Below are 13,627 nucleotides of genomic sequence, written 5' to 3'. Positions count from 1 at the left end.
TAAGCACCAGGGGTGGTGGAGAGCATGACACCATGTCACCCCCTATATAGCATTTTATGCATTTGGCCTTCTGCCAGGAGGGAACATCACCTATGCACGAGGAGTCATAATTGGGCATAACTCCTTCATACGAACTCCGAATGGCGAACCGTCAGTTGCGTTTCCTGCGTCTCGACATCACGAACATTTCGGTATTCTTGGTTCCCTCAGGTTCCTCCCGCAACCTTCAGAAATACCCAAAATACCCTTCACAAGTGCAACTTGGCAACACTAACCATTCTAGCTCTTAAGCTATCGCCCGTCCACACTTAGACTACTTCATAAACGAATAAATGTCCCAACAGAGTCACGGTAATGCTTGTCTAAATGCGACCCAAACTAGCCCCAAATATGTTAAAAGTACATCACCAAACACCTTTGTCAGCTAAAGAACACTCTCAAAGAACCTTTGTCAGCTAAGGAAAGATTGACCGAGGCTTACTTCGTTCTTATTGGTTGCGCGATTTTCGCGTATCAACAAAATGTTTTTCCAAAAACCCAAAACCAAAAACACAGTCTAACAGGATAAGTTAGAAAAAGTATGCATAATTTATATATTAATGCATGAAGGATTTTAAATTAAAATTCAATTGATTAAAAAATTCAACAAAATTAGAATTTTATTTTTTGAAAAAGGAAAGTTCGATATGGATCCAATTGTTTGCCAGGCAGACTCAACAATTTTTTCATCAAAATTCTGATGATACCCTTAACTTATTCTGTTTCATGCAAATTTCTCCGAGAAGCAATCTATATCACTTCCTCCCTCTCTTTCGGGCAAAATCATCGCCTAGCTCTGACAAAATCTACCCGGACAAACCCCGTTGACGACCATCTCTTCTTATTCTACACTAACCTTGGCTTAAGAATTAAGAATTATTTAAAAACAATTCAGACAAATTAAAAAGATGTAAACAGAATCATCAACAATTTAATACATTAATTATACTAAAATAATTCATTATTGTTGATTTCAATCCTGGACAGTATATCATTTATGGAAAACCCTCAGTTGGCAAGTGCTCCATTGCTCATATCTTGTTGAGCTTAGCAAGTACGAAGACAGTGGCAGAGGTGATGCATGGAATGAAAATCTCATTAGGAATGACACGTGGCATCAGTCGTTGCTTGACAAACAAGGCAGTGAGTGGAACACCAAAGATGTAAATCAGTGTGTCCTTGGCTCCTCCTACACCAGTAAATCCTGTACCAAAAATCACATCTTGGAAAATCCTTTGAAACTCTTCCCTTGTCAACGATCTTCCTTTGCCTTGGTCGTGGTGGTCCTACAATTATATATGAATTAATAAATTTTTTTATTTAACATTATAAAATAAAATAATTTTGTTGTTCACATTATTATAACCTTTACCTTCATGCCCATTCTAAAATATAGACCCATCTGACTGACGTTGGACATCCTTACTGGAAAATTCTCCTATATATGTATGATTTGGGTAGTGTTAAAAATTAATGTTTTCAAATAAATACTTATGTTGTTATGAATTTGGAATACATCAATCTAATTAATTGTCCAAATTTACAATATGGCAACACATGCATAATTTGGCAAGAGAGTTTCGTGTACTTGCTTCAATGTTCTTTTATCAAAATTATATTATAAATAGTTATGTTGTCAAACTATGAATCTAGGTTACACATCCGATCCGAACAATATAAATGGTGCCCTACATTTTGGGAATGCAGATGACTTTGAAAAATGACTCGTAACATGTATACATGATGCATTTTACTGGAAAATTAAGGTTGAAGGAAGTGACACATAAATTGTTTATGTTATTCTCACATTGTACCACTATACAAGTTTTCACTACTCTTTTTCTTTTTGAAATTGTTTTCTAATTAAGCATTTATGGATCTTGAAAATACAAATTCATTTTCTCATTTTTATTTTTCAAAAACACTTTTTAAAAAACATTACTAGACGGACCCTTAAAAATGCTTACTTCGTATTTTTGCTTCAGTTTGCTTTCCGTTGGCAAGCAAAATTGTGTGTTACCAAGCTGCTTGTTGATTTCCCTACCAAAAATACGGGAGGAAGGTTAGCACATATGTTCATGGCCCCAAAAAAAAATAAAAATAAAAAATTACTGCGAGGTAAATGATTTATACTCGACAGTTTCGCATATTGCTCGGTAAAAGTTCGTAAAGGTTGGTTTCTCAACGGTGCCTGCAAAATGGGTTTTATAGCAGTTCTCTATTATGGGACCAATTTCCTTAATCTTGTTCTCCTCCGTTCCTGCGCATAAATATAAGGGTAATTTCAGGGAGACATTAATTAGTATAATCCGCACATTGCACCTAAGTTTCGCACATTAATTAGTATAATCCGCACATTAATTAATTATTATTAATATTGTTTTGTCTTAACTGGTGATTTACCTCCTGAATTTGTACTTAAGTTTCGTTTTACCCCATATCTTTTTTTATATAGAAAATTAAGGACCCGAACTAATTTTTTTCACCAATTTACCCCTCGACGTCAAAATCTGCCACTTTCCATCCATTCTACCGTCAAGTTGGTATTTTGGTGGAGACGCGAAATGATAAAAGTAACCTCCAACTTGACGGCATATAAAGTCATGCCGAAATCTATGGTGTCACATGATTTATCAAGAACCATTATGATAAATTTATCAAGAACCATTATGATAAATATGTCCATAAAAAAATAAAGACAACCACATATAAACTAAAAATAAATTAATGTGTGATTAAGAAAAAATTCTCAAGCACAAGATAAACCAAAAAATTCTTGATGATGTCTGATTAAGAAGAAAGAGAGCGCATGTGGAGAGGCTAGCAATGCGATGTTATTGAATTTGAATGTTATATAATACAATTAAAAGAAAAACATTGACTTTTATATCATTTCATAAGAGAGCAATATATTTTTGGTGAAATGCCCATTGGAGAGAGAGAGAGAGAGAGAGAGAGAGAGTACCAGGAGCTAATTTCTTTAGAGTTTGGCCCATCTTCTATATTTTCTTCAGGAGATGGTGAAGAAATAAAGGGGAGAGCTTGATGTGCTTTAATATGATCCAAGCCTCAATATTGTGTGACTTGCGAAGTGGAAAGAGAATATATGCATCTTTAGGAAGGGGAAGCAAAACCTTGGAGAATACAACATGTACAGGAGACATATGGAATAGGCATTAAGCAACGCATATTGCAATTGCCTAATTTGGGCCACCGATGCATAATGCCAACTCATGGTTATGTTGATGTATGAACAGGTTTAATTGAGATATTCTTTAAATAAATTTATTTGATGAACATCTTATGTGAGGTCTATTTTACGTTGTATTTTAATGATCTCAATCTTGTATTTCTATGTATTCTTAAAAGATCATCTCTACAAAAAATCATTTGAATTGGAAATTATTTGACAAGTCAATTAAATTGTTGTCATTTTAGTATGTGCTCGTTGATTTTGTTAGTTATAACTAGATGTTTAACGATATTTAATTTATGTATTTTTCGTAAAGATGATTTATGAGACCATGAATGAATACTTATAAAGTAGACGATACATATCATAGAAATAAATTTATAATGAAAGTGTGCTCCACATAAATTTGAGAAATCTTCCGATAGAAGATGACTGCCATAAGATACAATATTAATAAATATACATATCCTATAATATTACTGTCTCATCACTCCAATTACTTATATGTCACGTGCCGCTACAAAAGAGACACCTTTTGTTTTTTTGGGTGGACGGCACAGAGAGACGCATTGTAGCCATATAACTTGGCATGCTTTGTCTGTTTGTAGACATTAATATACTAGCCCACAAAACTACGACAGAGAGACATTTGTTGGATTGGTTATCTTATGCGTTTGTTTGTTAGGAGGAGAGATTCTTGTGTACATCCCGCACGTCAAGGAAATAATTAAGCATGGCAAAATCATCACTTCATCACCGTTTCTATGTACCTGCAAATAGTTTCTTGTTCTTCATGACCGGTCAATGGTCTTAAATTCGAACTTCCATTTAATAGTAGGGGTGGAGCTAATAAAGGCTCTCAATGGTGAAGCGACCCTTCACGCCATCTTACCTTTTGAAAAAACTACAAAAGTAGAATGTCGACTTACAAAAGATGAAAACTTTTGTCTTGCATGTCCCTAACTTATACGACTTACCTTTTTAATTATTTCTTTAGTTGTAATAACTTAATAATACAAAGGATTTTATTATTATATGATCTTTTTTTAATTTTGTTTTAATTCTTGTCATTCGAGATTGATCCCTCTTGATATTTTTTCTGGCTCCACCACTGCTTGGTAGTGCGTGTATGTGTGTGAGAAACCTCCTCTCCCTTATAGTTTAGTCTTCTTTTGAACATTCTTGTGTAAGCAACTGTCATTTGAACGACACATAACTAAGGAACTAATAATTATAAGATGATAATGTTATTGTCCGTATAATTTTAATGGCAATGTGGCACTATTTTATAGGTTCTATAAATAGGATAATTTTTTCTTATGCATTGTAATGAAAAAATAAATAAAAATTGAGCATAAAGTATTTTCCTAATCAAGTATGTTTGATTACAAATTCTTATTAGCATCCAAAAATCACCTACTCTCACGTGATTACCGATTCGGTTCTATGTACTTGCTTGAATATGTACCCGAATTCCTAGAAAACCTCCCATACATACATTCAATGATTTTATGAGCTAGCCTTCTATAACATTCTGGACTGCCATTCTCAGCCACGCATAAAAACACACTACCATATTAATCTACCTACAAACACAAGACACCCTTTACACTCTTCTTCATCTCTCATTGCCACATCTTATCAAATCTAACGAAAGAAGGGTACTAGTAATAATTCTTTCACCTCCTCTGTTTCTGTTTCTGTGTCTTCTTTTTTGTGTTTTGCTGACCAACCATGGCCGAGAAGGATAAGGAGAAAGAAACGGATCCGTTTCTGTATGAGAGTGAAGATGAAGACGATGATATTGAGGAGAACAAGACTGAGAGTGGGAGCAGTTCTAGTAGCAGCCATGGTGGTGACCATGCTGAGGTTTCCTCTCCTGTTAGTTTTACTTCTCAGAAATGGCCTCAGAGTTACAGGTATGCATCTTCCTTTCACCCCTTTTGATAACTCATTGGGTTATTCTTAATTGGTTCCATTTTGATATCAAGAGATGTACACTCTAGAAATCTCCTGCTATTTGATTTGTTTTTGTCATAACAGATTATGTGGATTAAAATTTAAGTTAATTTTGTACCAATTGTGTGATAAGAATTCCGTCTCTGTTTCAATTATGCATAATTTTTAATCAGCAAGAAGATGTTCTGTATGCTGCGCCGAAAACTAATGCAGAAGATGGGAGAAAAGAAAAATATGGTCCACCAAGAAACAAATGTTTTAGTTCAAGTGTTTGAGAAGGAGATTGTACCAAAGAATGGCAGAAACCAATTCAAAAGACTTCACGTATTCCAATTCATTATTTAGAGCTTATTTTTCCACATGAGATTGTATCAAAGAAGACATTTATCTTATTGCACGTACCTTCTCTTTATACGGTCCTTCGTAGGCGCCTACCAAAGGTACTAAAGAATAGCAGAAACCAGTTCAGTTGATGTGCCTCTTTATACGGTCCTTTGTAGGCACCCCATTAAGTTCTCAATGAGGTACATCAACTGAACTAATTTGTAGTAGCGTGACTTGTGAGTGGATGTTGGCTCAACAAGAACTAAATCACTTCATTGTAAGATAAACTAAATCACTCAACTATGGGAGCTGAAATAGGTTGATCATGTATGGATCGTCTCGCCTCAGTTGGATAAATTAAATATCTAGTACATTATGCATCACTGTAATTTTGATTTATTTTCCAGAGTAGTAGTTATATAATGATTTCTTAGACTCATTTTTCATCACATTGTATTTTATGTTATTTTTTGACAGGGAAACAATCGATTCTTACTCAATCGCAGCATCACCTAATATTGCAAATCTTGGATTTGTTCCAACTAGTAGCTATGCAAGCATTCACAATTATTCAAAAGGCATTTTAGACCTGATTGCAAAGTCTTCATTCCTGTCTACCAATGAATCTGCTCCTCAAAAGGCTGATTTGGATAGGATATCAATAACCCAATCATTATTCTCAGAAAAATCTACTCTGCATAAGCAGCAGACGGGAGAACTACCTATTGGTCATGGCTGTAGCTTCACTCAAACCATCTTCAATGGTATACTTTTGATTTAATTGTTTTTGTGTGATATGATTTGCTTAGTTTTTGTATGATATTTGGTATTGATGTTCGTAGTGATTTTAAAAACATCAAAACCCTAATATGAGAACTAATGTTCGTGTGAGAAAATTTTCATATACTTATTAATGGTTTGATATGATTCTGCTTAGTAAATAAATGTAGCATTTGCAAACAAAGGCTACATCAGTAGTTACATGGATCTATTCGGTGTCTGCATTTACTCTGTAGTTTACACTTTCGTGTCATGGCTGTATTTGCTTGAGTTCATTGTGTCACGTCTTTCTGGACAGGAATTAATGTAATGGCTGGAGTTGGGCTTCTTTCAACACCTTCTACAGTGAAAGAAGCTGGCTGGGCAGGTCTGGTGGTGCTACTTCTTTTTGCAGTTGTGTGTTGTTACACGGGGGTACTCATGAGATACTGTTTTGAGAACAAAGAAGGCATCACAACTTATCCAGATTTAGGAGAAGCTGCCTTTGGAAGATATGGGCGTCTTTTCATATCCGTAAGTTGCAACTTATTGGCACTATATATGGCTCGACTATTAGCAATGAAGAGTTGGGCAGGCTAGTTCAGTATGGTTGTTATTGCTTGCTGACATACCAATGTTTATCTTTCTTCTGGTCAATTTTAAGATACAAAAATTTATTTGAAGCATTTTTTACAGTCTAATTTGGCCAAGTCATCCTCATAGAGGATGATTTGTGTCATTGAATTTTATTGGATCTATAAATTTGCTTTATTTTCTGCATGATTTTGTTAGAACTTCCATGCCATTTACTTTTGTATTCAACATTTTCTGATATCATTGCGTCTTCTGATAACGGTGCAGATTGTTTTGTACGCAGAACTATATGTAAGTGAAACATTGATTCTAGTTTTACATTTTGGTTGAAGTTTTGAACCATAAGTTGTTTATACTAAAAAATATTTATTTTCCATATATGCAGTCTTATTGTGTAGAATTCATTATTTTGGAAGGAGATAATCTCAGCAGGCTATTCCCAGGAACATCCCTAAATTGGGCTGGTTTTCAGCTGGACTCCTTGCACTTATTTGGAATAGTGACTGCCCTCATTGTTCTACCAAGTGTTTGGTTGAGGGATCTTCGTTTGATTTCCTTCCTTTCAGGTTTTGCAAACTTCTTCTGTCAAATGCCGCATTGTTTCCAAGCTTCGAAAATATGAATCATTTCATTTCGGATGCAATCAACTCAACTCTTAGCTGTTTTCTTTTGGCAGCTGGTGGGGTGATTGTCACACTTTTGATTGTTCTGTGTGTAATTTTACTCGGTACCGCTGGTGGGATTGGATTTCATCACAATGCTCAAGCAGTGAACTGGAATGGAATTCCACTTGTAATTGGTGTGTATGGATTTTGCTTTGCCGGGCATACTGTGTTTCCGAACATTTATCAATCCATGGCAGACAGACGACAATTTAGCAAGGCGATCATAATATGGTGTAAAACCTATAATGCTTTGCTCCTTTTCGTACACGCACATTTCTTGGCCTTCTTTCTTATATGCCTTGCACCTTTTCTCTTGTGCAGTTTTATATTATGTGTGCTCTTATATGGGAGTGTTGCAGTCATGGGATATCTCATGTTTGGTCAACAAACATTGTCCCAGATAACTTTAAACATGCCACCACATGCTTTTCTGTCCAAAGTTGCACTCTGGACAACAGTAAGTCTGAGATTTATGGATTCTCACTTCATATTTGGTGAAAACATGTGCTTTCTGAGCTCATTTTTGTTGCTTTTTTTTTTTCACAGGTTATCAACCCATTGAGTAAATATCCTTTTAGACTGTATATGTGAATGTGTGCGTTACTTTCGAATATAACCTGATAATTCTGTGGTTAGCTTTTATTTGCTTCCTTAACATTGAGCAAATATGCCCTGTTGATGAACCCATTAGCAAGGGGTATTGAGGAGCTGCTGCCAGTTGGACTTTCTAATAGTACCTGGTGTTTCATTGTTTTAAGAACAGCACTTGTCATTTCTTCTGTTGGTGCTGCCTTTCTTATTCCTTTCTTTGGTAAGTTTTGGCTTCAAGCACTCACTTCAATTCAAACCTTTCAGCTAGGCCACTGTAGAACTTAGACGAATTCCATGATAACGAAAAATAGACATTAATCATTCGATGTCTACTCGCTCTCCCTTAGTCCGATAATGAACTGATTTAATTGTTGAAAGTATTCCACTGCTATCTTTTATGCATTTATTTCCTGCGCCAGTCAAATTTTGTAAACCTAATTACCTCAGTTGTATTTTTCTTATTTCAGGTCTTGTGATGGCTTTGATAGGCTCTCTACTCAGTATTCTTGTGGTAAGCTTACACTTCTATTCAGCAATTACATAGCTGCAGTTCATAAAATGACACAAACCGTAAGTAGTTGAAGTCAACAGTGCCATAACCAATTATGAAATCTAATCTTAGAACTAAAACCAGGCTTCTCTGTACATGTTAGGTGAGGTTTCCTCTGTTAAGTGTTAATCATCAATCTGTTAGCTAGCTAGGAGGTAAACCGTAATCTACTAGGCCCAAATGTAGTAGGATTATGAATCCCACCAAAAGGTTGGGATTAAGTTGGATTGGATTATGTCTAATCCTGCTAGGCCGTGTAATAGCATATTTCAGTTAATCGAGCCCCTTAATCATATATAGTACCAAACGCATCACTGGATTACTGTTATCATCTCCAATCCAATGTAATTTAGTGCGATCCACTTCTACATCATAATTCCATTTTATCTCAGTCACCAAACATGGTCATTATGCCTTACATCCTTAGCAATGGAGACTAGTAAGGCCAGATTTCTGATCTCATGTCTTATTTTCTTTCTTTCTCTGGATTCTTCTTCCTCAGACTAGTTTTGATTGAGAAATAGTTTGTGCAAATTGACATGGTCTGTTGATAGACTGAAAATTGTGATATGAGTTTGTGCAAATTGACATGAGTTTTTATTGGGCTAGCATCTCTTATCTTCTGTTTGTTCCTTCTCGTTTTCTTTTGGCGTTGATATTAAATATTTGAAAATACATATAAAAATAATCAGTCCCGATCTCTTGGATCACAGAGGTCCAAGAGATTGTGGTCACCCACCATTGGATGTTAATTCAATTATTCAAAAAAAATTTCTTAAAAGGAGTGCAAGAGTGAGTGAACAATTGAATTTACATCCAACGGTGAATGACCATAAATCTCTTAGAGCCCTGTGGTCCAAGAGATCGGGACTGTAAAAAAAAAAAATAATCAATTTGATATGTGTGGCTTTGGTACAGTCAGTAATAGTGCCCTCGCTATGCTTTCTGAAAATAGCAGGAAGGAAAGCTACAACTGTACAGGTAAGGGAACTCTACACCTTAATTTTTTACTCAAAGCATCTTGCATTTTCTTTAGCTCATTCGGTGGCTCGGATTAGACTGGATTATTTCAATTAAATTGAACAAGTGTCCTAGCCGCTATGTAATGAACTTATAAATTTAGCGATTGAACTTATTAAAATGGACAACAGTCCAACATATTGTGTCTTATACAGTCTCATCTAGATAGGTGGAATTTATAAAAACTGATTTGAACCCGACTCTAATATGGTCCAAGCCGAGCCCCCAACAGAGAACAAAATGCATGAGATAAGCTTCTTAATGCTTTCTTTTGTGGTTATTTAGGTTGTTTCTAGTACCACAGTTGCTGCTTTGGGCATAATCGCCGCAACCCTTGGTACATATTCTTCAGTCTCAAAAATTGTGAAGAGCTATTGAAATATTCAAGTGGTTCGACAGTTAATAATACCGGTGCATTGCTTTGCTGCTCCTGCGCCACTTATATGCATATTTCTACCTATAATTTTAGATAGCCTTATAGGTATTGTACTTGATTTTTTTGTTTTTTTGTTTTGTTTGGTCTTGAAAAGATTAATTGTGGTTGGAGATTGGGCATAAGGTGAAGACTTTTATTATACAGTGGCTTGTATCTCACTAACTACTTCCTTCTCATTCCAGATTACTTGAGTAATTCAAATTGATTAATTGAACAATCTCATCACTCTTGCTTGAACTAGGGCAAGTAGCAAAATTGAATGGGTCTTACCTTTTCAATTACGAACATTCTCTAGGCTTGTGCTTTACATGTAAATCACCTATGATTTGTTTTTTGAGCTTTTCTTTCCCAGGGCAAAATAATTTATATGTAATAATATACCATGAAAAAAAGTTGAGGTTCCACCTTAAAACCAATTGGCAATAAGGGGGATTAGCCAAATTCCTTATAAAATCAGGCTAGGTCTCTTTAACTTTTCAACGTGGGATAAACCCTCCCAAATAACTAGAAGCATAAGTTTTCTCAAATTTTAATCACAAATGATGTTATAGGCAACACACCAGCACTAGAAATAAATTAGATTTAGAGAGGATTCAGATATGAACAAAAAAATTTGTCACCTCAGTTGGCATCTAAAACTTTGAACTTTTTGTTACAGTAGGCGATATAATTTTATTCCAAAAATGGAACAAAGTGTACTCAGATCGGAAGCAGGGAGGAGCTAGGATTGTATGTGTGGGGGGCCCAAACCATAACACAAATTTTTAATAGAAAAATTCAATCCCGCAACAATAAATAATAGACTATAAAAAGGGCATTGATTTTGAGTATTATTGGAGGATTAATTGGCTGGCAGTACTTTTCTTTCTTTATTCTATATTAATTGTGTAAAGTGGGACTATAAACATGTAATATACTCACGCTGCATATTCACGGCTCAAACTGCTCCACGCGTCCCTATGGATACTAAGGTTAGCACTCTGATTTTGGCAAGTGGGCCGTGGGATGTTCCCAAGGTTTATAGTTTATTTACTTTCATGGAAGCGGAGACTATCTTGTCTATATCTTTGGTCTGTGATAATGTCGATTGTAGAATTTGGCACTTTACTACACATGGGCGATATACTGTAAAGAGTGGATACTAGGTTGCCTTAGAATATTAGAATTTTGCTCTCAGTCACACTGGCATTGGTACTAGTTCTAATCCGTCAAAAAAATTATGGAAGCATCTTTGGAAAATGAAAGTGCCGGCGAAAATACAGCACTTTTTTTGGCGTTTTGCTCAGAATGGCATCTTGACAAAAGTTGTCCTTTTTTATCGTAAGATCGCCATGGACGAGACTTGTTTTCGTTGCTCCACTGGTTGCGAAACATCAGTTTATGCCGTATGAGATTGCCCAGCTATTCGTCTCATATGGGAGTCTTCAGAACTGCCGATAGTTTTTCTTGGTTTGACTCTGGACGACGCTGCTACTTGGCTGTTGGCGGCATGGGATTTAATCCCAATTGCTCAGCAACCTTTTTTTGTTACTGTGTTGTGGCTATTGTGGAATGATTGGAATGCTGTCCTTTTTGGTTTTGATCCTATGTCTGCGGAGCATATTCTTTTTTGTGTAAAGAACTATGTTGTGGAATATCATCAATCTCAATTACTACTTCATAGATGTATTTCTTTGCCTATTTCGGACAAACATTGGCATCCTGCTTAGGTTGGTTATTTTAAGCTCAATGTCAATGGTGCTTTGGATTTGCAGGATGGTTTTCGGGGGGTACGTCTGATTGTTCGGGACTCACACGGTGTTCTTATAGGGGCGGTGGTAATGAGGGCACCTAGTCTCCTGTTTGTGTTTGCTACAGAGCTTTACGCTCTCAAAGTGGGTCTTTCTTTTGCCTTAGATGTATCGCTTCTGCCCTTGGTAGTTGAATCTGACTCCCTGGCTGCCGTGCAGTTGCTATCAAAGGAGGAAGAATATTTAGCTCCTGAGGGAGTGCTTGTGACTGAAATTCGGCTTCCCTTTCTGGCGTTATCCTCCTGTGTTCGTTTTGTCCCCCATACTGCCAACACTGTGGCTTATCGTATTGCACATTATAGTCTTTGAGCAGAGGAGCTTTGCTATTTGGGTGATGGACCTCCCTAGCTCCTAGATGGCGTTAGGGACGATTGGTCTCATTTTATTTGACTTTGTAATATGGGTGTTGACTCTTCTATTTAGTCATTAGCATGGGTGGTGCTCTTTCCTACCCTGGGATTTTATGTCTTGTGGTTTTCCCAGGGAAGGTTTTAATGAGGTCTCCGTTAACATGCTCATTCTTACCATGTAATATTCTCTTTAGGTTAAATGCAATACCATTTTCTCTCGAAAAAAAAAAAAACACATGTAATATATAATTGTCAATAAAATTATTATGAAGTATAGGGTTTGCTTTCAACCACCCAACAATACTTGCATTGGGGGGCCACTACAATGGCTATATAGTATGTTATTCTTCAAAATGTTAGCCTCAGCTATATAATCCAATATGTATGGGAACAATTTTTTTTTGGGGGTGGAGGTGGCGAGGCCATGATAGGCCCTAAGGTGGCTCCATCCCTAGCTGGGAGGATTAGACTGGCCTCTCTAGGGTCAATCTAATTAGTAGCGTATGTGGTAGCAAATTTCCTCCTAGGTGGATTTGTGGAAGATCTTCACTCTATTTTAAATGTTTGTTTGAAAATTTCCTGCAAAATAATAAAGATCAATCGGATAAACACGAGTGTGGTGTTGGCCAATGGCCTTTCGATGCCTAAGTCAAAAATATAATCTCAGAGAGATAGGTATTTTTCTGAAAGGAGCATGAGAATTTTCTTAGAGAGAGAGAGAGAGAGAGAGAGAGAGAGAGAGAGAGAGAGAGAGAGAGAGAGAGAGAGAGCCTAAGTTAATGGTTGCTCTTCCCAATTTTCCAATAATATTCGGATTTCGGAATTAGCTTGTTTGGTGTGTTTCTTTGGATGTAAATAGGAGAATTATCTTGTGCCATCTTTAGAATAATAAAAGGAATAATTCATCTTTTCTCAAGGAGATGGAGGATATCTTGGAGATTTAGTGCAATGAGGATTTCTTGATTTGTGGAGATAATATCCATTTGATTTGTGGATGTATTATCTTTTTTTAGGCCCATTAGTAGGCTAATTAAATGAGAATTCAATTAGCATAATTAATAACAGTTGAAGTTCTATGATATAGTATTAACAGTCTACTTCTTTGATAGTATTTTACAGTTGTGCAATATATACATTGCAGTCAAAACATGCTTCTCTTCAAAACATGTCAAAACATTGCTATTGGGCTTTGAAGTTAGAAATTTTGTAATACCTCGGAGTTTGATACTTATGTTTTGTTAGTCATTTCTCAAGCTTCTTTGTTTGATTTCTGATGGTCTTCGGTGCTTTTTGCAGCTTGAGTGTTTGTTTCTGGTTGTTGGTCAGTATTTTTGCAAGTTGGGTCTTTGATTCTGTC

The 13,627-nt window shown here is 36.1% G+C and overlaps 2 protein-coding genes across 3 annotated transcripts; one reads left to right on the top strand and one right to left on the bottom strand.

Annotated features, from left to right (window-relative positions):
* LOC18769093 lies at positions 909 to 3,091 on the bottom strand. Of its 2 annotated transcripts, XM_020568708.1 has the most exons (5): positions 3,005 to 3,091; positions 2,173 to 2,299; positions 2,007 to 2,079; positions 1,412 to 1,477; positions 909 to 1,325 (listed from the first exon to the last, which is right to left on the bottom strand). In XM_020568708.1, exons 1-5 carry the CDS (start codon positions 3,033 to 3,035, stop codon positions 1,071 to 1,073), a joined length of 552 nt encoding a protein of 183 aa, XP_020424297.1. In that variant the 5' UTR covers positions 3,036 to 3,091; the 3' UTR covers positions 909 to 1,070. The 2 variants fall into 2 exon arrangements, with proteins under 2 accessions (XP_020424297.1, XP_007203513.1); XM_007203451.2 differs by lacking the exon at positions 1,412 to 1,477.
* On the top strand, positions 4,750 to 10,370 carry LOC18770074 (vacuolar amino acid transporter 1). Its single transcript, XM_020567605.1, has 12 exons — positions 4,750 to 5,151; positions 5,993 to 6,279; positions 6,594 to 6,808; positions 7,136 to 7,159; positions 7,254 to 7,434; positions 7,545 to 7,764; positions 7,855 to 7,990; positions 8,080 to 8,099; positions 8,199 to 8,344; positions 8,592 to 8,635; positions 9,593 to 9,655; positions 9,980 to 10,370. The coding sequence occupies exons 1-12, from the start codon at positions 4,967 to 4,969 to the stop codon at positions 10,070 to 10,072; spliced, it is 1,614 nt and encodes a 537-aa protein (XP_020423194.1). The 5' UTR covers positions 4,750 to 4,966; the 3' UTR covers positions 10,073 to 10,370.

Source organism: Prunus persica, chromosome G7 (assembly GCF_000346465.2).
Source record: "Prunus persica cultivar Lovell chromosome G7, Prunus_persica_NCBIv2, whole genome shotgun sequence".
NCBI classification, from domain to species: Eukaryota; Viridiplantae; Streptophyta; class Magnoliopsida; order Rosales; family Rosaceae; genus Prunus; species Prunus persica.
Note: the sequence above shows the minus strand (reverse complement) of the source record. Positions and strands in the feature narration are given on the sequence as shown.